Genomic DNA, 21393 nt, shown 5'->3' with positions numbered 1-21393 from the left:
AAATTATATAAATCTAATGATATATTCTTAAAGTGTATGTAGCAGGGAGGAAAAGCCGACGGTCAATTGAAAATTTTGACCTTTTATATTGAAGATATGGATTTTTTCCCAAAAGACCTATTTTTTGTTGGTGTTTTGGGAAAAAAATCCATATCTTCAATACGAAAGGTCAAAATTTTCAATTGATCGTCGGCTTTTCATCCCACCTACATACACTTTAAGTATAAATCATCAGATTTATAAAGTTTACTGCAAGTACTGTTAAATATCAAAATAGCAATTTTAATGATTTGCCATAAAATGTGTATTACATTGCGAATTTCAAAAATCAAAATTATTTGATATCAGAAGGACATTCTTCGTATTCAGAATGCAATTCGATATGTCTGATGTGCTCTAATGTCCCACAATAAACACTGTCCAAGCGTTCATACCTCTTCCATTAAATTAACTGAGAAAACCTAAATATTAAATATTAAATATTATTATAGAAGTATAAAACAGTTAGAGTTCAAAATTTACGCAACAGAAAGTTTTCACAATGCCCAATCCACGTACGAAGTTGAACTTGAGAACGATATAGACTTCTGATACCTTGGTCTATGGTGTGTGCCTACCAAACAGTGAAAGAGGTCAACGATAAAATTACACGAAACAGGATTGAGGAAGATTATTTATGAACAGGAATTTCACTCATTTTTGGTAAGTTTTCGTGTCTTTAAATTATTCTAATGATTCTAATATGATACCAAATTAATATTCATGAAGGTGTTTATTATCATTTTTATTAAAATGGTTATGAAAGAAGAGGCTTCATGGTCAGTATTGTTCTGATATTTCTGACAATCGTCTTTGGTTTGCATTTACGTTATACACGTATGGAGTATTATAGACGAATCCAACGAGCCAAGTCATGGTCAGGATTTGGTCGGCCATGACGGGTCCCCACATGCACCAAACTGGTGTAGTGACTGCCCAATTGGGTGGATTAAAGCCGCTTAAAATTCGATGTTAGATTCTTTTGTGTTGTACACTGTCATTATTCTTTTGTCTACGTGTAACACAGGTGATAGAATACAGTTTAAAATACCCTCCAAGGCCGCATCATTTCACATTTTAGGTGAGATGGAGCCGACGGGGACCCAACTTTGCCAGCCTTGAGGTGTAGGAATGCGTGAGATTGGATTCGTCTATAGTAAATGTAAATGCGCCATTGATGCGTAGTCTCATTTCAAATAGAGGCGGGTCAAAAATAAGTTCACACCACTTCAAATCTGAATAATACTGCAGGCCTTATGAGCTATGGATATAACATGAAATGTATAAGTAATTTTGTCTTTATTGGGCGTATTAACGTGTCTCAACGAGTAATGCACGTATTAGCTCCATGAGTTATTCAGTGCACAATTATTTAATTCTCAAATCATGAAATGGAATGTTGTCATGATAAAAGGAACATTCAACATCCTTATAGTAGGGATGGCCAATGAACCATCAACTTGATTAGAACACTCCCATAGACATGCAGGGAGCTCAACTGTGCACTGCTTCCATAGACATTTCTAAATTGAGCTCATTCTTTTATTTTTATTTTTTGTTGTTGTAAAAATTGAAGATGTTAATGCCAATTATGTTTTGTAACTATCCTGCAAATTGCAGCAACATAACTTATTTAGTTTTTCTATAAGTGTGAGTCAAAATTGGTCCATCGCCACAGTGCGCTTAATTGCCAGTGCCCAAGTACAGCACTGCTCAGAATGGCACAACATTTTCAGATGAATAAGATCAGGTGAAAACCTTGACCACAGAGCATACCTTGAGACGGCACTTGGCTCATTTGCATGGCAGTCGGACTCTCCGTTGTATTTGTTCATTTGTGTATGGAGAGCAATGACGACCCTTCATTGTATTTGTTCATTTGTGTATGGAGAGACATTCTTGGAGCCCATGGGACTCAGGCTAGGTCCTCAGGTAGAGTCAGACGCTGTATGTACTAGAAACGCCTATTCTTAATTCCGCGTTTATTCAATGTTAGCTTTATTTGTGTATTGCCCGGCAGCCCCGCGCAATCGGAAAAACCTGAATTTGTTACATAAAAAGAAATGAATATTAAAAAAAGTCAGGTTCCACCTGAGTACATATTAAATGGGTGAAGAAATTGTTCTCAAAATATTAATCATAATTTAGACAAACATCCGGGATATAATGAACCTTTGACATGACGCCATGCACAGTGTCAACAGCCAGTGTTATAAATATAAACTTAATACTCCGTTGGTGAGCGACGGGCGATTGGTATTTCACCGAACGCAAGAAAAGGAGGCCTACCGTATCTGATTGGCTAGAAATCGATCGCTTCGTCGCTCAGTGTAGTCAAAATGGAGACATGTATTCAATTCGATTGAATCGATATTCTATTATTGACGCAGATAAAGACAGTCGATAAATGTACATTGTACTATAGATACAGCACCTGGGTTTTACACGGGTTCCTTTGTATAATTCATTTCTCAAACATTTGAAAATATCACAATTTTTACTTTGGATTTCAAAATCTTTACTTATAAAATGCAGTTAAAGATATCCATCACAAACAGCAAGGCCCCGCTAATTAGTGTATTGCTTTTCGAGTTAGTGTACTGGAAACAAAACCTGCGTTTTACCTGACAACAAATCGAATTTTCTATAATAGTAACACCATATGTGGTACTGATCATGCGCAAATCGTAGAATAGAAACTAACCAGCAGGCTCTATGGCAGGGCTATGGTATCTCATATCATGTAAATTGTATGCTTAGCCTGAGTCGCTCGGCCTATCTCGAACAAAATCGCCATGCGTAGCTTTTGAAAAATGAGAGGATTCGCCATACTATCACGGCATTTTTTGACACGAAGATAATGACGCAGTGCCATGATGACATGATTTTATTAGTCGTTTTATATATCACCTATACCGTGTGTCATAATCCCAATACCAATATTTTGTAATTTTATATAAGAACTAATATTTTGCATCATAAATGCGCAGTCCATATGCACAAACGAATACTACTCTTTAAGATTTTAAGCTTTAGTTGACTTCAAAATAACATGTCACTAAGCAGGTCACGGGTGCTGGCCTTGTCCTATTGTACTTGTTCATTTGTGTATGGAGAGCTCACTGACCTGTATAGATAATTGCAGTACCATTTCTTTTGTAACCACATGCCAGTCATCGGATGCTTATCAGACCATGCAAACCAACTATCCTGCAGGCCCTATGCATGTATGTGTGTGAAGGATCAAGAATATTTTCTAAGTTAGGGACTGTTCAGAAATACTTTGGTGGGGGGGCTGGTAAAAAGGGAGGGGGGCCAAAAAAGTTTTGGATCTTAAAAGAGGGGGGACCAAAAAGTTTTAGGTGGTAGGAAAGGGGGCCAAAAAGTTTTCCTCTTCAAAACCCAAAATTTTTGTGCGCTTCGCGCGCATTGATACCCTCTTTATCACTTTTAAAATGAGCAAGTTTTGGTTTTCAGTGCTTTTGTTTGAAAAAAATATGGCACTTAGTGTACACATATCTATAACATTAAAGATGATCAGCAACATCTGAGTTGGTCTAAGAAATACTGACACTTTTTATCATAGAATTTATATCTCTTCAAAGTAGTCTACAAATATGATTATGTACCAATCTGATCCAAATACAACTAAATCAAGATTAAGAAAATATTGCAAATAAATTGGATTTCTTTGCACGTAAACTGCACACTTCAGTTTACGATTTCTCATTGCACAATTATTTTGCACATATAGGCCCATGGGTAGATTTGCCATACGGCAGAGTGGGCACAGGCCCAGGTACCACAGTATTTGGGGGCCAAAACTGATACCTGTGTAAATTTACGTGACCAAATTAATCTCACATTTGACTATTTTAGCTTTTTGCATATTACATTTGTTCCAATTTTAACAATACTTGACCATTCAAGCCTCTATATGGCTAAATTTTTTGGGCGGTTCGCACGCATTTGTATTATTTTGTACTATCATAATAGCCACGGATCCAAATTATGCTGATGTGCCTATGAACCTCCAAATAAATCCTCTAAGTTTCATTTATCCCTGTAAAATCAGATAAACACCCTGATTTGGGACTAATCTAAATTAAGTATGACAATTTCCTTGTGCTTGTATTTCATGCGCAATTGTCCCACCGAGAATGTTTCAAACATTTGCCTCCCTCAATGACATGTGACCCAGATACCACACCACTGGAAACAACACTATTAAGTAATAAGTATGTTTGTTATACGATAAGGGGGGGTCATAAAAGTTTTGTCTGTCAAAGAGGGGGGTCAAAAAGTTTAGTGGTCCATCGAGGGGGTCAAAAACGTTTTGATCGAAAAATTTGAGGTGTACCAGCCCCCCCTACCAAAGTATTAATGAACACTCCCTTATTGTTGTGCCCACTATCGAGTGACACAGAGTAATGTCATATTTCCTGAGAAAATGAACGAAACTTTCGTATTGATATTATTATTGGCCTTATAACTCAAGACCTATGGAATTGAAATGGGATTATTGTCTTCCTTGACTCATTTTCTATAAATGATCAATGTATCAATATTTAAATACACTACCGTTTTAGTAAGTCAGATCTCACAGATGAAAAATATTCCGGTGCGGGGCATAATTTTGTCCCTGTTTCACTATTTCAGCCCAAAATCAAGGTGAATTAAAATGTTTTACTGGGCTAATTTGGAATACTTTTTTAGCTTTATACCAGGCTAAAGAGAAAGATTCAAAGGACAATTGGTCGATTTCAGCCAGGCGGATGTGAGTTCATAAGGGCAATGTCGCTATGGCGAAGTTACGTAATAATCGGATTAACTACCATAGCAATAGTTGAAAACAATTTTTGAATATACCGCGCTGCACTGATACTTTCACGCGGTACCTCTGCATTGAACCATATCATGCTGATCATTTGCACCTGTAAGATTAGTATCTTTGAAAAGACCAGTATTGTGTTCAATCTATGATTGCAGACATACACAGGTGACTAGTTCAATCTGCTTGTAGTGCAGCGCGATATGTTCAAAATTGTTTTCACCTATTGCTATGGTAGTTAATCCGATTTATTACGTAACTTCGCCAGCGTATAGGTCACAATCGATGGAGAGAGATGAGGATCGACCGAGTCTCCTACAAAGGTTACGCTACCTGTGTACAGTGGTGTAGGGCGGAACCAAACTGGCTGATGTGGAGACTAAGGCAGTTTGCGTCGGTCTGATACTCGTCTATCCTCGTCTTTGACCATGCGCAGATCTGGCTGGTCAGGAAGATATTTAAGGCTACATGCTCTTTTTGGTTGAAATTTTTGGCGGGAAATAATCCCGCCAAAACATTAAAGCAATCTTTTCCCACAACTAAATATCATAGTCAGGAAATTAATGATGCATCTGGTAGGTTAGATCATAACTTTCATTGTACTTAGTTGCAATTATCCCAGAAAATTCTTGATTTGTTTATACAGAGTCTTGAATTGTCGATGTTTTTGATCAAAAAACATCACTCGGTGTATTTTGAAACTCGAGGCATTAACTCTTCTCAAATTAGCCCCAAATCATAATTTATTATATGTATGTGTAGCAAACACCAATGGCAATTGGACGTTGTTTGCGGAGCCTAAATTTGGTTTGATTGTATTTCACAATAATTCTAAGGTGAGAATTTTGACCTGACATTTCCTTTTTGGATTTCAAATTTAAATTCATTGATATGTGATATTTTGAATAAATAAAGAGTACGCTTACCTTTCTGCAACACTTCCCGGTATCATTAAGCATCTGCTGATAACCAACATTTTAGCTGAAAACAGTCCCTTCCTATAATTTTTGAACAAAATATGGTTCAAAAGTGCGTACACTACGCGTATAAACTAGCACAGCGAGATAATGAAGAGAGCTATTTACGGTGGGGTATCTATTGTAAGCTATTAGGGTAGGCCTATAGTATATCTTCCCGCAAGTGACAAAATGTGTCAAGCAGGGCGGTATATTCAAACGCTATTGTCTGGATCATTGAGTATCGATTGCGCACGTATACATGCAGCACGGATGTGTGTGGTCCTCCCCAGGTTTTGACATAAATTACAAATGACGTCGTTAATGACCCAGCGTTTTCATTTTATTATTACTAAATTAATCGTCGTTTATCACGAGTGCTAAGAGTTGTACCAGTTAAATTCATCAAAATTAATTTGTATTAAATGAAAAACAAACAGACAAGTAGAGTTATATGTCTTTCTATGACCGTATTCCTACAAAAATTGGATTTTCAATACACTAGAAACGTGTTGATATGTATATCTTTGAAAATCGCCGAATGTTAACCACAGTCACCGTGGCACAGTATAGGCATCTTTAGCATTCATAGTGCAATTGGCAGTGGTTCGAACCCCGGTGAAAATTTTTGTATTTTGTATTCTTTTTACTAATGCGCTGTGCCGTTTTTCAAACACGCCCCTGAATGAAACTCATGGGCAAGTACCCTTAATTGTATTTATCGTGTAATATACGTCTAGCCCTTTTCTATTCACAGATTATCCATTGTATTCCTTTTGTTTGAGGTTCGTTGCCTCGACCATTACCAAGGGGGTGACACTAAATTCACGGTTGTTCTATTAGCAACGCAAAATCTATGCAAAATTCGGCTGGTTTACTAGCTAGAAAGTGAGGCCAGTTATCGATCCGTTATAGCTCGTTATGAATAATTCGTGTTCGACCCCTTGGATCATGTTAATTAATATTGGCAAATAACAACGTTGTTAGTTTTGCGAACTTTGCCTGTTCAATGAGAGTATAGTGCGCCCCCAATACATCTGGGCACAAATCACGCGAATACGATCCAGTTTAATGAAATGGCGGACGGGTATTCCCATCAGGCACCAGTGATGTGTTTTTTCAAAGAAAGTCTACTAATTTGATATGAAATTACATTTTGCAATAGCAAAGTCAAAATTAGGACTTGAGGTCAATAATATGAAGGAAATACGTGACAGAGGCAAGGTGTGAAACACAAGTAGTATTTGAAGTTAAAATAACCTTTGATACCCGACCTGACCTTCCATAGCTTTCCATCATGGCGCCTTATTCGTCTTTATGTATTTCTATTATGCTCTCAAGTGAAATAAAATACAATCTGCACTAAGCAGACAGAATGTTACTTGGCTCCCAGCATGAATTATTGATTTTATACGGAGGTAAAGAAATACACAGTGTATGTGCATGATGTACAAGCATACTCCAAATATTTACGGTAAATCTGAATAGTGGTCACATGTTGGCATATCATGTGTTCGGGAAATCACGTGGCAACATTTTAAGATTTCAGGCTTGTTTACTAGTTAATTGCCATTTGTACTCTTTATTATTTATCTTTGTTAATTAACATATATTTTAAATGCTGATAAATCGTGGTTGGCTGCCCATGATATATGTTAAATTCAATGTTTTATGAATATAATTCTACCACGCAGAGGGAGTCACGCAGCAGAATTTCACATCACCTGACTTAGCTAGATTTCGAAGCTCTGCTCTTCAAATTCATGTAAATTTCAAAGTTTATACATTTAATATGATACTAATTTTTGTTATAACCAACTGGTACACGAAATATACTAGCTTATTACCTATATACAGAAAGGTGATTATCAGCCTTCACTCAGCAAATTGACATGCCCGGCATATATGCAGCCATTCTCCGTCTGGATAACATGACTGTCGCCCTCAATACGCCTGGGCACAAATTTAAATAACAATACGCTATTTACATTTCAATGCGGCCTCATGCTAATTAAAGCTGCCCCATCCAGGAGTTCATCTATGCCATTACCTAGAGTAATGGAGGTAGCTAGCTACCCAGAGACCGTTATCAACACAATAGCTCAAGATAACGGTCTCGGGCAGCGAGCTAAACAAAAGGAATACCATGGACATTCTAGAAACACTATGGAAAGGATCACAACATACATGTAGAATCTGAGTTGGTTACTATTATTTGGAAAAATGCATTTACAGCTCGATTTAAATGCAAATGTTACATGGCAAGAGAAAATTATAGAGGGCTCCTGCAGTCCGTATAACAGTAATTAAATTTTAATTAGCATAACGAAGTAAATATTCATAAATAAAAAGTAACCGTTTCGTTCAATGTAAACTCAGTACATGTATATAAACTTGCCATTGGTTTTTAGAAGGGAATCTGCCTTTATCCTTGCCCAACCCAAAAACGCTCAACGGCCCATGCAAATTAGCTGCTAGGCAAGAACCCCCGGGATACTACCAGGGCCATGACACTCTATTCACGTGGTTTCTTTTCCAACGCTAAAAGATTACGAATTTTGGTGGTTTGTAAATGAAAAGTGTCCGCACTATCGATTGATTACGTAACTGTTATGAATAATTTATTAGTTTTTCAATGCAATCGCCTCGACCCATTAATACATAGGGCCTATTATCTGTATTTATCAAAGTACTTGGAATAGCAATCTGGTGAGTTCACTGAACTACGCCCAAATACTGATGGAGTTTTAATGGCGCTAATCCTCTCCATACACAGATGAACAAATACAATAGGAGAAGGTCAACACATATGACCTCATATATGACATGTTATATGAGATGTACAACAACCTGAATATCATAAAGATCAGTGTTCGTTTGTGCATATGAACTGCATATTTACAATACTAAATATTACTCGTTATATATTATGTCAAATATTGGTATTATGACAACACGGTATATACATTGTATATAAAACGACTAATAGATCCTACTATCATGGCGTCAGGTCATTGGTTCATCATATCCCGTATGTTTCTTAAAATTCATTCATATTTGAGACAAATTTCTGTGCCCATTTTATAGGCGTATAGGTGGATCCGGTTTTTTTTGTCATTTTCATTTCTTTTTTATGAAAGAATTAAGGTTTTCCACTGCACGGAGGCCACTATGTGATACTAATTTAATGCTATTTGTAAATGAATGCGGATTCCCGGTTGTTGTTTTTCCACAGTGTGACAACTGTCCACCCATCCAGGCAACATCATCACATAATAAAACGTCTGTATTTGTACGATGAGTAAATATTAAACTGAACTTTGCCTTGGAACATTGTGTAAGACGGTGTAAGATTTTGTGGGCGCCCTCAACATTATTATCCTCTTTGTATCCGTAAATGACATGGCATAGACTGTGTGAATTCTATGAAGACTACTTATACATGGGGTCATATCCATGGACACAAGTAACGATAATTGACAACACGATACGCGACTGTATTTAGGGAGGCTAACCACTAATAATTAATAATGCCGGGTAGGGCCTACTCCTGGGCGACTCGTGTGGGCAAGGACGCTTAGGACGGTGACCAAATGAGTCTCAAATTTCACCGGGGAGGGGGGAGGGGCACTCAAGTATGATAATGTAGGCCTATACGCATGTGTGGCCAACTTTTTAAACACCCCCTAAAACGAGTTTTACCCTACCAGAAAATGAGAAAACGGACATTTTGATGAGAAACGGCCAAAATGGTGAGAATTTAAATTTTCTCATTCTTTTGGATGAGAAACTTCCTGGTGTGTGTGTCAATCATTATTGTCTTATTAAAATCCGGGACTTTGGTTGACCTGTGCTAGACTCCAGCACATGTTAATGACGCAAAGACAGTTGTGGTAACACCATGGTCGCAGACCTGCAAAAAAGCTCAAAAACAGATAGTAATGAAACCAGTTTTTATTTTCCTTGCTCTAGCGAGTTCACAGAGAAGGTGTTTCTAGTACAATGCAGCGTCGGACTCTAGCTGAGAGCGTAGCCTGAGTCCAAACGGACTCCAAGAAGGGCTCTCCATACACAAATGAACAAACACAAAGGAAAGTAGTCTCCTCCGTGACCAGCTTGATTTCGATGGAGCGAAACCAAATTGGCTGCAGAGGAGACGGGTAATTTTGCCATGCAAATGAGGTGAGTGCCCTCTCAAGAATAACTACTCTCTGATACTACCCGACCAGGGGAGCTTCGCAAACTAACCTGCGGTACTCATTACAAGTCAAGAGGCTGGGGGTGCAAAGCCTTACTGTGACCTACCCATAATGGGGAGCACCATTGGACACAACGTTACTAGGTCTTTCAAATATCTGCTTATACTCACATTTTCTAAGATATAAATTTCATGGTGTTGAAACAGATTGTAGTCCATATAATTTGCATTATTCATTAATTATTTGAATAACAATGGTCACGGGGTGAATAAACTCCAGCGGATTAAAGCAAGTGAATAACCTACCAAACCACTTCAAATAAACTGAGCTCAAAAAGAAACTTATAATTTTTCACAAGTTGTGAATCACAAGGTCATATCTTAAAATAGTGTCAATCAAAATGAATCAAAATTACACACAGGATTACTTTAATACTCTACTCAAAACACATGTCAGTAACCAAGCAGTTGTCCAACTGACACAACAGCAAAATGCACTGTCATGGGACAGCTTCCTGGAAGTTCCTCCACTTTCACAGCCCAAAATTTGGCACCCAGCACAAAAAATCTGCGAGAATGCACACAAGATCCTTGCACAGATGATAAAACGGTGCTGCTTTCTGCTTTTCATGCACTTTTTTCATGAAACAGGGCTAGGCTGTGAATGGGGTCCAGGAAGCTGTTCCATGTCAGTGCATTTTGATGTTGTGTCAGTTGGATAACTGCTTGGTTACTGACATGTGTTAAGAGTAGAGTATTGAAGTAAACCTGTGTAATTTTGGTTCAATTTGATGGACAGGATTTCAAGATATGACCTTGTGAAAAAATTATAAGTTTCTTTTTTTCGAGCTCAGTTTACAATTGTCAATTGAGATCAATTCTGTATTGATTTGATTAAATCACTTGCATTTGTCATTAAATAGACTCGCACGCAGGACACATGGGAAGAATATTACACCATGGTAGGTATTATAGAAGGAGGTTCCACAGAAAAATCCTAATCCACTCAATAGGGTTAAGCCGATTACGCTATTCAACGCGAGTCATCACTTGAATGGATTTAATCAGTGCAGTCCCTCAAACACGGCCTTTGATGTTTATGATCGTTATGCGACAATATCGATCATCTATTTTAAAATTTAATTTAAACAGACCCCCCAGGTGATCCGTACCGGAAATGGATGGTATTAGTGCCCTTTTGCATCGGTCACATGATCTTCGATTGCGTCATTGTATTTCCAAGTTCAAGTTCATTTACTAGCGAAAACCTGATCGAATTCCCTCATTTCCTTCCAAAGTTACGGTGAAGTTATGTATTTTTTCTGATCATGATTAGTAATACTGGTGGGTGTCTGCGGGACTTTCAAATCAGTGGAAATGATTTGGAAAGGTTTTCCAAGACTGGCAATGTTGTTTCTATGATCCGCCAAGCTTGGCCATAAGAAATATTGGCGTTATAAAATTACCGGAAGTAAATTGTTTTCCTTTGTTTATGGTCACGGCCACAATGCTTTGTGGGTAAAAATTACGTCATTCTGCTTAGAAGTCGCGATAACGGTGGTTCATAACCGGCCAAGCTCAATAGATAAGAAGCTTAGCAAATCGATAGTGCACCATTCATACCTGATTGCTCAGTATCGACTCATAACGATCATAGCACAAAGGGAACTGGGTTCGTGAATTCTCCTTCTATTAATACCTACCATGATTACACTATCTCGAGGTGTTTTTATTTTGGGAAAAAACCCACAACTTTTACAAAATAATACATCAGTTTTTTCCATTTTGTTTTTTGGAAAATGAATACACTTTTACAACAAATTCGTTTATTTTTGCTCGCCGTATATGTAAGATAAACGGTTCAAAACAGACCATCACCATAGATAATCGGTGTCTTGTTGAGGTATGGTTCGCATGTTAGTCGCTCGGAAGCCTTCCGAGCGACTAACATGCGAACCATACCTCAACAAGACACCGATTATCTATGGTAATGGTCTGTTTCTCACCCTTTATCTACTACATAAAATGTGGCCAAATGTATATTTGTGTACATAGTGTGTGGATCCACTCTTCTACGGACTTGGCTACTGAGCATGTCGGGAAGGATATGGCGGTATGCTGACCTGGGTCAATATGTTCTGGGTGTAGCCTAGTTATGGGCAGATGAAGTCCGACCGATTGCCTACGACCTTGTGTGCGATCATGTGTGACAGGCAATTCCCGATAATAATAGAAGTTCCCTGTTTCAGCCCGGCAGATGGAAACCAGTAATTCACCATCGAAGTGGTTACGTAATTATCTTGGTTACCGGATCACGCTATTTTGGTATGCCTTCGAGTGCCATATACTTTGCGTGGTGATTGTTTCGATCGTGGTTCACTACTCAAGTGCGTGATCTCGTTGACATAGTAACATTACGTAACTTCGATACTGAATAGCTACAAGGGCAAAATTCAAGGACGGCAAAATTGTAAAATCGTCCTGATAACTGGCGTTACAGTTTTAATCATTCTATAATGTCCTAAAATACTCAGACCCTAAGCTGGTGACCATGGGGCACGAGATATTTGACACCGGTATTTTTTGGGCGAAAAACGCAAAGCGTTTTTCGTCCTTATTGCGATGGGTTTTGGCATATTATTTCCTCACAGCGTTGCAGAATAAAAATAAAATAAACGTGCTGACCTATGTAATCAGGAAACTACAGAGGCGATAGTGTACATTTAAATCTGTCATTACTACTACATGTTGATATTCAAACAGTGCTATAAAGTTGTCTTACCAAATTGTTTTACAACTTGGATGAACTAGAATTACTTTTATGCAAATCCGAAAATTGCAACAGATATTTTTCATTTCTTTAAGATTTAGCGGTATTGCCAGAGTGTACGTACAGTTCTGCTACATTAATAGCCTCATTATAGTTTTATTGATACTGGCAAAATACTAAAAAATGATACTATAACCACACAGTCAATTAATTTATGTCAACATGTCCTTTTCACGAGGCTGTGTTTATGTAACTGAATTCATTTATACAAACACAACCTTGAGTAAATTAAAGAGAGTACTTAAGGGATCTGGAAAGGGCGAGTATATTGGAAAATGCCATACGGCCGGGCGGTGTCACAAGTTGTCGGCTCTTTCATGCCACTCGTCGCCTGATAGGTTTCTACCTCTTACAAATGTTATTCGGGTCAAATTTATTGTCAGAACACGGAGATAAAATAGCATTGAAATAGAAATAAATGTATGAACATTAATACATAGATGTATCGAGGATGTTACGTTTATGAGCATTAAGACATAGATGTAACAAATTGTTATACGTTTATGAACATTAATAAATAGATGTATAGAGGATGTTACGCTTATGAACATGATTTTCAACATTGTTAACAATATTGCTACTATGTCAACAAATGAAAATTCTGTAATTTGTTGAAATTCTTCAATACTAAATTATTTTGAATGTCATCAAATTGTAAATCTCTAGTCATAACATTTTCGATATATTAACAACTAGCTATGAAGCAAAGGGTCTATTGCCATTTGGTCTAATACCATTTGGTCTAATTCCCGTTTAGTCTATATTCAATTGGTCTATTACCAGAAAGGCTAATTGCTACGTAGTCTAATAATCATATAGTCTAATGTCTATTTAGTCTAATATTGTTTGGTCTAATAACCGGTATGTCTACTAACCATATAGTCTAATAACCATTTGGTCTAATATTTCTTTAATAACCATTTGGTCTAATACCCATTTGGTCTAATAACCGTTAGGTCTAATACTCGTATGGTCTAATAACAAGTTAGTCTAATACCATTTCGTCTATTTATTAATAAACTAAATGCTTGTAAGACTAAATGGTTTGTAGACCAAATGAGTATTAGACCAAATGGCTATTAGACCTATTGGTTATAGACCAAATGGGTATTAGACTAAATGGTTGTTAGACTAAATGGTTTTAGACTTATTGGTTATTAGACTAAATGGTTATCGGACCAAATGGTTATCGGACCAAGTGGTTAAAGGACCAAATGATTATTGGACGTAGTGGATATAGACCAAATGGGTGTAGACGAAATGGATGTAGACGAAATGGATATTAGACCAAATGGCATTAGACTAAATGGCAAATCCCCAAGCAAAGACGTTAACTTCACGTACAAAACATTAGCGCTCTTATTTTGTAAACATTGTATGCCCATAGCTACTTTAACATCAACAATAAATGTTCTGTAATTGTTCATTATCCTTCATTTCTATTAGACTTTCAGTGTATGTAGATGTATATATGTATATTACAGATGTTATTCGTTTGTAAACACTTTTTTCATAAACATAGGATACCCAAAGCTACTCATTATGCTAACAATGAACGTTCATTGACTGTTAGGCTAAGTAAACGTTACAGGATTATGTATTCAAATTCTGCCTCAAGGTTCCTGCTTAAATTGTGTTCAAGAATCAACTATTTATTTGGCCCACCTTTTGCCAGTAAATAGGCTGTCATGAATTATCCAGTGTATTTTTATTATACGTCCCCGGTCTTATCACTTGGTACACAATAGCTCACCAATCTGAAAGCCTGTTTTAATCACAATGGTCAGAATTAAATAGTCAAAATGATTAGACAAATAGGCTACACTGTCCATACACTGAGTACAGTCTCATTGCAAGATCATGGGCTAAGTACCGTAGTCATTGTCATTTGAGGTACGTAAAAACATACTCATTATGATCGATGCGAATTATAGAAACAGTTCAAACAATGAAATAACTACACCTTTATCTTGACACATCCTCATTTGCTCGTCCTGTTCCTTTTAAAGGAATTTTTATAAACATAAATATATTGGGCCGACACCTATATACAAAAATAAAAAGGGGGAGAAGAAAAAGAAGACTTAAGGGGTCTCGGTCATAGCTACTGTTTTCAAAATACATACACAAACTATCATGTTTGAGAAATGAAATGGGTCAGCATATGTCATAGGCTATATGTTATTTGTTTACGAAATTTGTTATCGATTTTGGGGACAAATTAGTGGTGAAATATCGGTATTTTGCACATTTTCATTAAAGAAAAATGTCAAAAATAATCGCAGTTGGACATTTTGTATTTTAGTTTTAGCTCCAGCGAGTTTCACGATTTCCTGTACTATAGGGCATCTACATATTTCACTTTATAGTTTCTATCGGTTTTACACATGTACTCACACTAAGAATTATTTTTCACAATGACATGACATTTTTGCAGAGTGGCGCCTAACTTTGTGTATTTTTGTAGAACGGTGCCTGAATTTGTGTGTGCGCCGAGTCGCTGCGGCAGCGGCGGTGGCTCGGCGCCCCCTCTATTGAAAATTACTGGATCCGCCCCTGACATGGCCAAAATGTATGTCTCATGTCTGATGGTTTGTTCTTTTCAGCCACTTTTTGCCAATTCAGGTCTATTGTCCCCCCCCACCCCACATATCAAGCCGGATTGGCGCTAATGCAACAGGGTACAAAGTAAATGGAAATAGGTTGCTATTAGACCCCTTAATCACGATGTTTAGCAAACTTGTACAGAGATAACGACTATGCATGTATGACAAATATTTTTTTATTATTTTTTTTTTCTCCGGCAAATCAACTGTTCATTCCTTAAACATATTACATATCTAACTCTACCGGGTTTTAATATAACACAAAACAACAACAATACAAAACAAACAGACAAAACAATTTATCACACCAAAATTCTCAAATATAAAATAGTGTAGACAAAAATCATCGCATGCATTAATTAAATAGGCCCCTCCAAACCTGCCATTTACGTTGCTATATTTGGTAATTTAAGTATTTTAGATAAATAATTCTTTCCAGAATGTGGTAATTTTCAATTTTTTTTTTGATTATAAAAAGGAGAGCGACGAATTTTGACATCTTCTTCTATAAATATAAAATTTGGTTAAGATAATAATCCAATTTACAGCATGATTACTCTTTTTTAGGTCTGTTCCAAAAAGAATATGATTTTGATTTAAAGTAACAGGAATACCAACTTTTTGTAAAAACCAGGTTTGTAGCTGAACCCAAATTGGTTTCAGCTTTTTACATTCTGTGAGGATGTGCTTAATTGTTTCAGATTCCTCATCACAAAAAGTGCACAAATTGTTATTTCTTTGGTTGAATTTATACATAAAGGTATTGGCGGTTAAGATTCTAAGACAAATATGACAAATATTGACATACTTGTACGCATTTTATTTCAGATTCACAATGAGATTGAAGAGAAATTTACTTTCTATTCCCATTTTCGTCGTCAGCATCCTTGGAACTTTCTTCGTCATCCGAAATAATCAATCGGGGGAAACAGGTTAGTGTAATCATGGTCAGGCCCGTACGCAGGATTTTTTTGGGGGTACTGATTTTGACAAAGTGGACTTTTTTTTTTTCAAGGGGGGGCAATTTTGTGAGATTTCTTTCCAAAATTTGGACCTTTTTTGACAAAAAATACGCTCGCAAATTCTGAAATTTTGGGACTTTTGGTACACTTTGATAAATTCTGAAATTTTGGGACTTTTGGTACACTTTGGCAAATTCGCCCCCCCCCCCCTGCGTACGGGCCTGATCATGGTAATACAAGGATGATCCCTATATGATGTATTGTAATTTTGGCAAATTTTGAACAACATATAGAATTTTGGTGACCCATTTTTTCAAAATTCAACGACCCTTTTTCAAGACCCGGGGCACTCAACTTTAGAAGTGCATGATGTGTGACGAATGAATAGCGTGGCCTATGGATTCTTAGGCTGTTCCCTTGTGGCGTGTGCCCTTGTTCCGTGTTCACTTTTTCCCATGTGACCTGCCACACAGACAACGAACCTTTGTTTTGCTTAGTGGCCGCTACGGTTCGTTGTCTGTGTGGCAGGTCACATGGGAAAAAGTGAACACGGAACAAGGGCACACACCACAAGGGAACAGCCTATGTATACGAGGCCTAACACACAAGTACACTTATTGATGTTTATATCTCTAAGCATAACTATTTTATTTCCGAAAAAAATTTCGATGTCGTTTTAAAATCTTCTTCGAACACCTCAGTTAGGTGTTTTCTGAGTCAAGTTGTAGATTAGACTGAAGAGAAGAGGAATATCTCTCCATATAGGCCTACATACAAATGAAGGAATAATCAGATAATTAATCTTATCCAATAGGAAGCTTCTTAACAGTAATTGGTACTAAGCTTTCCTGACCAATCACAAACTTCCAAGTAGGTTTAGATATCAACTTTCAACGAATCATATGGCTTGTATGATTCAGATCACCAATAAAGTGGGTGGTGTCCCTTGAGATGGTCTAAATCCTGGACAGGGGAAGGCTTGGTCAAGAAGAGGACTAATTAATAATATTTTGACATTTTATTTCCTTGGCCAAAACCACATTTATAATTATTTAGTCAGATTAGCCAGAAATCAGGATTGAAATGACCATTGCTTTTGAACATACCATCTGTCGTGGCGGACATGGTCATTTTAGGAATGTATCTCCTCACTTTAATGTGTGAGAAGGTCCACTTTCTCACCCCTGAATTTTAACTCTGTACAAGGGTGAGCTTTTAAACTTTCTCTTTGAATCCTTTTATATTATAATTATAATTGAAACAAAAATCTACTTTAAACATGAACACATTATAAAGAGTTAACAAAATAAGTAACATATATAGTTATTTATCAAATATCTGCCTCAATTAGGGATCATACTATGTCACAGATGGTATGTGCCTATACCGTTGTCGGGTAGTAGGGGTTTATTAATGTTGTTTGAACAAGGGGGGGGGGGGCATTAGTAATAAACAAACTTGAACAAAAGGGATATACAAGATCTTGAAAAATGGTAATCGAATAGAAAGCAATACAAATTTGTTGAATTCAATAAAAGTTTCTTTATTATTTTATGACATTTTATGGTGGGATGGATGAAAAGTTATGGATATTTTTATCTCGTGATATTTGATGCAATTATGTTTTGTAATAATTAGCCTATATTCTTAATTTTTCAGAAAACGTGAAAGAAATTCCACGCAACATACATTCTAACAACAGGCACACAGCAGAAATTCCTTCATATCCAAATACTGTGGAGGACTCCAACGAACTTCTGGTAGATAAAAGCAAGAAAATAATTCAAGTAAGTCATGTGGGCCTAAGTATTGAATATTATTGTATGATTTTGTTTATAGCCGTGCGGAATTACACTTTCTTCAGAATAGCTTTTAGGTACGAGAGCGTAAATCTGTGTCACTCTAAACGGTGGGCTGTCCCACTCTGGGACACTCAAATAGTTTATGTAGGGGAGCTTTTTGGTATGAGAGCGTAAACCGGTCTCACTCTAGTAGGGCTGCCCACTCTGGTCCACTCAAAAGTATAGGAGAGCTTTTAGGTTCTGGAGCGGCCGCCGGCCGGTCTTACCCCAGTGGGGTCGCCCACTCTGCATGCTGCATCCACTCAAAAGTGTAGGAGAGCTGTTAGGTATGAGAGCCTAAACCGGTCTCACTCTAGTACGGCTGCCCACTCTGGTCCACTCAAAAGTGTAGGAGAGCTGTTAGGTATGAGAGCGTAAACCGGTCTCACTCTAGTAGGGCTGCCCTACTCTGGTGTCCACTCAAATGTGTAGTAGGATACTAGCTTTTAGGTATGAGTGCATAACCCGGCCTCACTCTAGTGAGGCCGCCCCAATCTGTATCCACTCGATTCTACATGATCAAGACTTGGGTAAAATATACAAATATATTAAAAATATGTTCAAAGAAAGAAATTGAACTAAGCTCTCTTTTATGCTCCAAGAAGATACTATGTATCATTTTGGATACTATGTATCATTTTGGGTACTATGTATCAACTTGGGTTTTATTTCAAATTGCAAATTGTTCTTTTTTTTTCAGGACAATGCAGCAAACGTGTCGTATACTCAGATAGAATACGACTTTGACGAAGTTCAACAGCACCGTAAAACTCACCTCAACGGCGCGTGTAATCGTCTCAACCAAGCCCGCTCTCTTCCCGCCGTTTCGTGGGCTTCAACTGTCCATTTCATCATCAGCGATAAATTCAAATTCTTGTTTTGTTTTGTACCAAAGATTGCGTGCACAACATGGAAAGGTATAATGATAGAGCTCTATCATAATCAAGTCGGGCAAACAAAGAGACGGTTTGTTAAATTAGATGAAATCAAATCACCTGCAGAAGTTACGAGAAGGTGGCGGGATTATAAGAAAGTTACTTTTGTTCGAGAGCCACTAGCCCGAGTTCTTTCTGCCTACTTGGATAAGTTTCGTGACGGCCCCGAGAAGGCGGCATGGGAAAGACGATTCGGCGCCCAAATTACAAACGTTGCCAGAAAAGGCGACCCACCTAAACGTCGGAATACAGATTTCACATTTGTGGAATTCATCAAATTTATTTTAAATCTTGGACCAGATGTTAAAATGGACCAAATGAAAGATCATTGGCTACCATATAGCTCGTTCACGTCTCCTTGTAGAATACAGTACGATTATATCGGCCATTTTGAAACTCTAGCCTATGATGGTCCAACGATCATCAAAAGATTGGGCGTGGAGAATGTAGTGCAATTCCCGGAAGTACATGGTTCTGCAGCGGTAGATAGACTGCAACAAGAATACGCCAAAGTGCCAATAGATTTAATTTTGAAAGTACAAGAATATTATAAAATGGACTATGAATTGTTTGGTTATTCAAAAGAAGAGAGTTTAAAAATAGCGTTGGGTAATAGGAACTACTAGCGATATAACTCCAAAGTAGTGATACCGGGAGTGATACGTGTATCGATAAGGTTACTGTAATCTTCAGAATATGAGCCGCTGTCGTTACTGCAGATTCTCGCATTTGTGTTTTTAACAACAACCATTACGGGTTTTGGCAATCTTAGTTTCTGAAAATAACCGGATCCATCTGGAGACTTCAAATAAATAAAAACTGATGGAAGTCTGATGGTACCAGACCAGACGCAACGTAGCAAGTAATAAACCTGTTATTATACTATATAGTATCGTTAAACAAATTAAATTGTAGATTTCAACTACAAACCGACTCGACTGAAAACATTTATTCTTTGTTAAAATTAGTTAAGAACAGTATTCCTTTATATCCTGAAGGAACTCTTTGATAGAACTGTACGCCTCTTTTTTATATATATACCTGTGGTATAAATTGAGATTTAATCTATTAAAATTGGTGCACAATTCGTATAGGGAAGCCACACACCACTGATGTGAATGAGGTCCACTTGTGCATCCGCGAAATTTACAAATTATAATGCTACTGTCATCAGGAGTGTATGGAGAGGGCAAATTTGGGGATGGAATAATAATAAAAATGTGTTCCCATAGTATTCCCTTTTTAAATAAAATTTATTCCACAGAAAACTCTATTAATCCCATTCAAAGTTCGATGATTTCTATAACCACGTGAAACGGTTGGGAGACTACCATACAGTAGTTTGGTATTCAGGTGCAGGAAAAACAACATGAATCTCTGATGTTGCACATTGTTGGGCATCCAGGTGCAGGGAAAACAACACAAGTCTCTGATGTTGCACATTGCTGGGCATCCTGGTGTAGGAAAAACAACACTAGTCTCTGATGTTGCATATTGTTGGGCATCCTGGTGTAGGAAAAACAACACTAGTCTCTGATGTTGCACATTGTTGGGCATCCAGGTGTAGGAAAAACAACACTAGTCTCTGATGTTGCATATTGTTGGGCATCCTGGTGTAGGAAAAACAACACTAGTCTCTGATGTTGCACATTGTTGGGCATCCAGGTGTAGGAAAAACAACACTAGTCTCTGATATGATATGATTTTATTAACCTGCACAACATCGCGGCCAAACGGCCGAATTGCATTATACAAGAGACAATAAACAAATATTATGAAAGAAATCAAATACACATAATTATAAAGCAAAAAAAACCAAAAAACAACTTGGCATGGAAAAACAGCAGAGAGATGCAAAAGGGCACAATGGGAAGCCACCAGCACACAAGCTACTACTGCTTATTCAACAGATTAATGTAGTAGGGAATGGGGCTTTCAGCAAATCTGCTTGTGCGTGCACGCAATTTGGAGATATGGGTTGCATTTCTCAGCTGTCTTCCATGGACTTCACTTCTACTAGGAGGGAGCAACATGTTGGTACGCTCTGATTTAGCAAGCGATTGCGCGAACTTAAGCGAGTGTTGTTCCTCCTGGCAGAGAGAGAGTCTAGCTTACATACACTAACTGCATTATCATACGAAATATAATTAACACCCAAAATGATTCTACATGCCCTTTTTTTTTTTTTTCAAGTG

At 37.4% G+C, this 21393-nt stretch overlaps 1 protein-coding gene across 1 annotated transcript; it reads left to right on the top strand.

Moving 5' to 3' along the window:
• Positions 1-567: 567 nt before the first annotated feature.
• Positions 568-20131, top strand: LOC140142630 (carbohydrate sulfotransferase 14-like). Its single transcript, XM_072164635.1, has 4 exons — positions 568-702; positions 16289-16392; positions 18082-18209; positions 18964-20131. Exons 2-4 carry the CDS (start codon positions 16296-16298, stop codon positions 19822-19824), a joined length of 1086 nt encoding a protein of 361 aa, XP_072020736.1. The 5' UTR covers positions 568-702; positions 16289-16295; the 3' UTR covers positions 19825-20131.
• Positions 20132-21393: the final 1262 nt, after the last annotated feature.

This window comes from Amphiura filiformis, chromosome 20 (assembly GCF_039555335.1).
Source record: "Amphiura filiformis chromosome 20, Afil_fr2py, whole genome shotgun sequence".
Classification (NCBI taxonomy): Eukaryota; Metazoa; Echinodermata; class Ophiuroidea; order Amphilepidida; family Amphiuridae; genus Amphiura; species Amphiura filiformis.
Note: the sequence above shows the minus strand (reverse complement) of the source record. Positions and strands in the feature narration are given on the sequence as shown.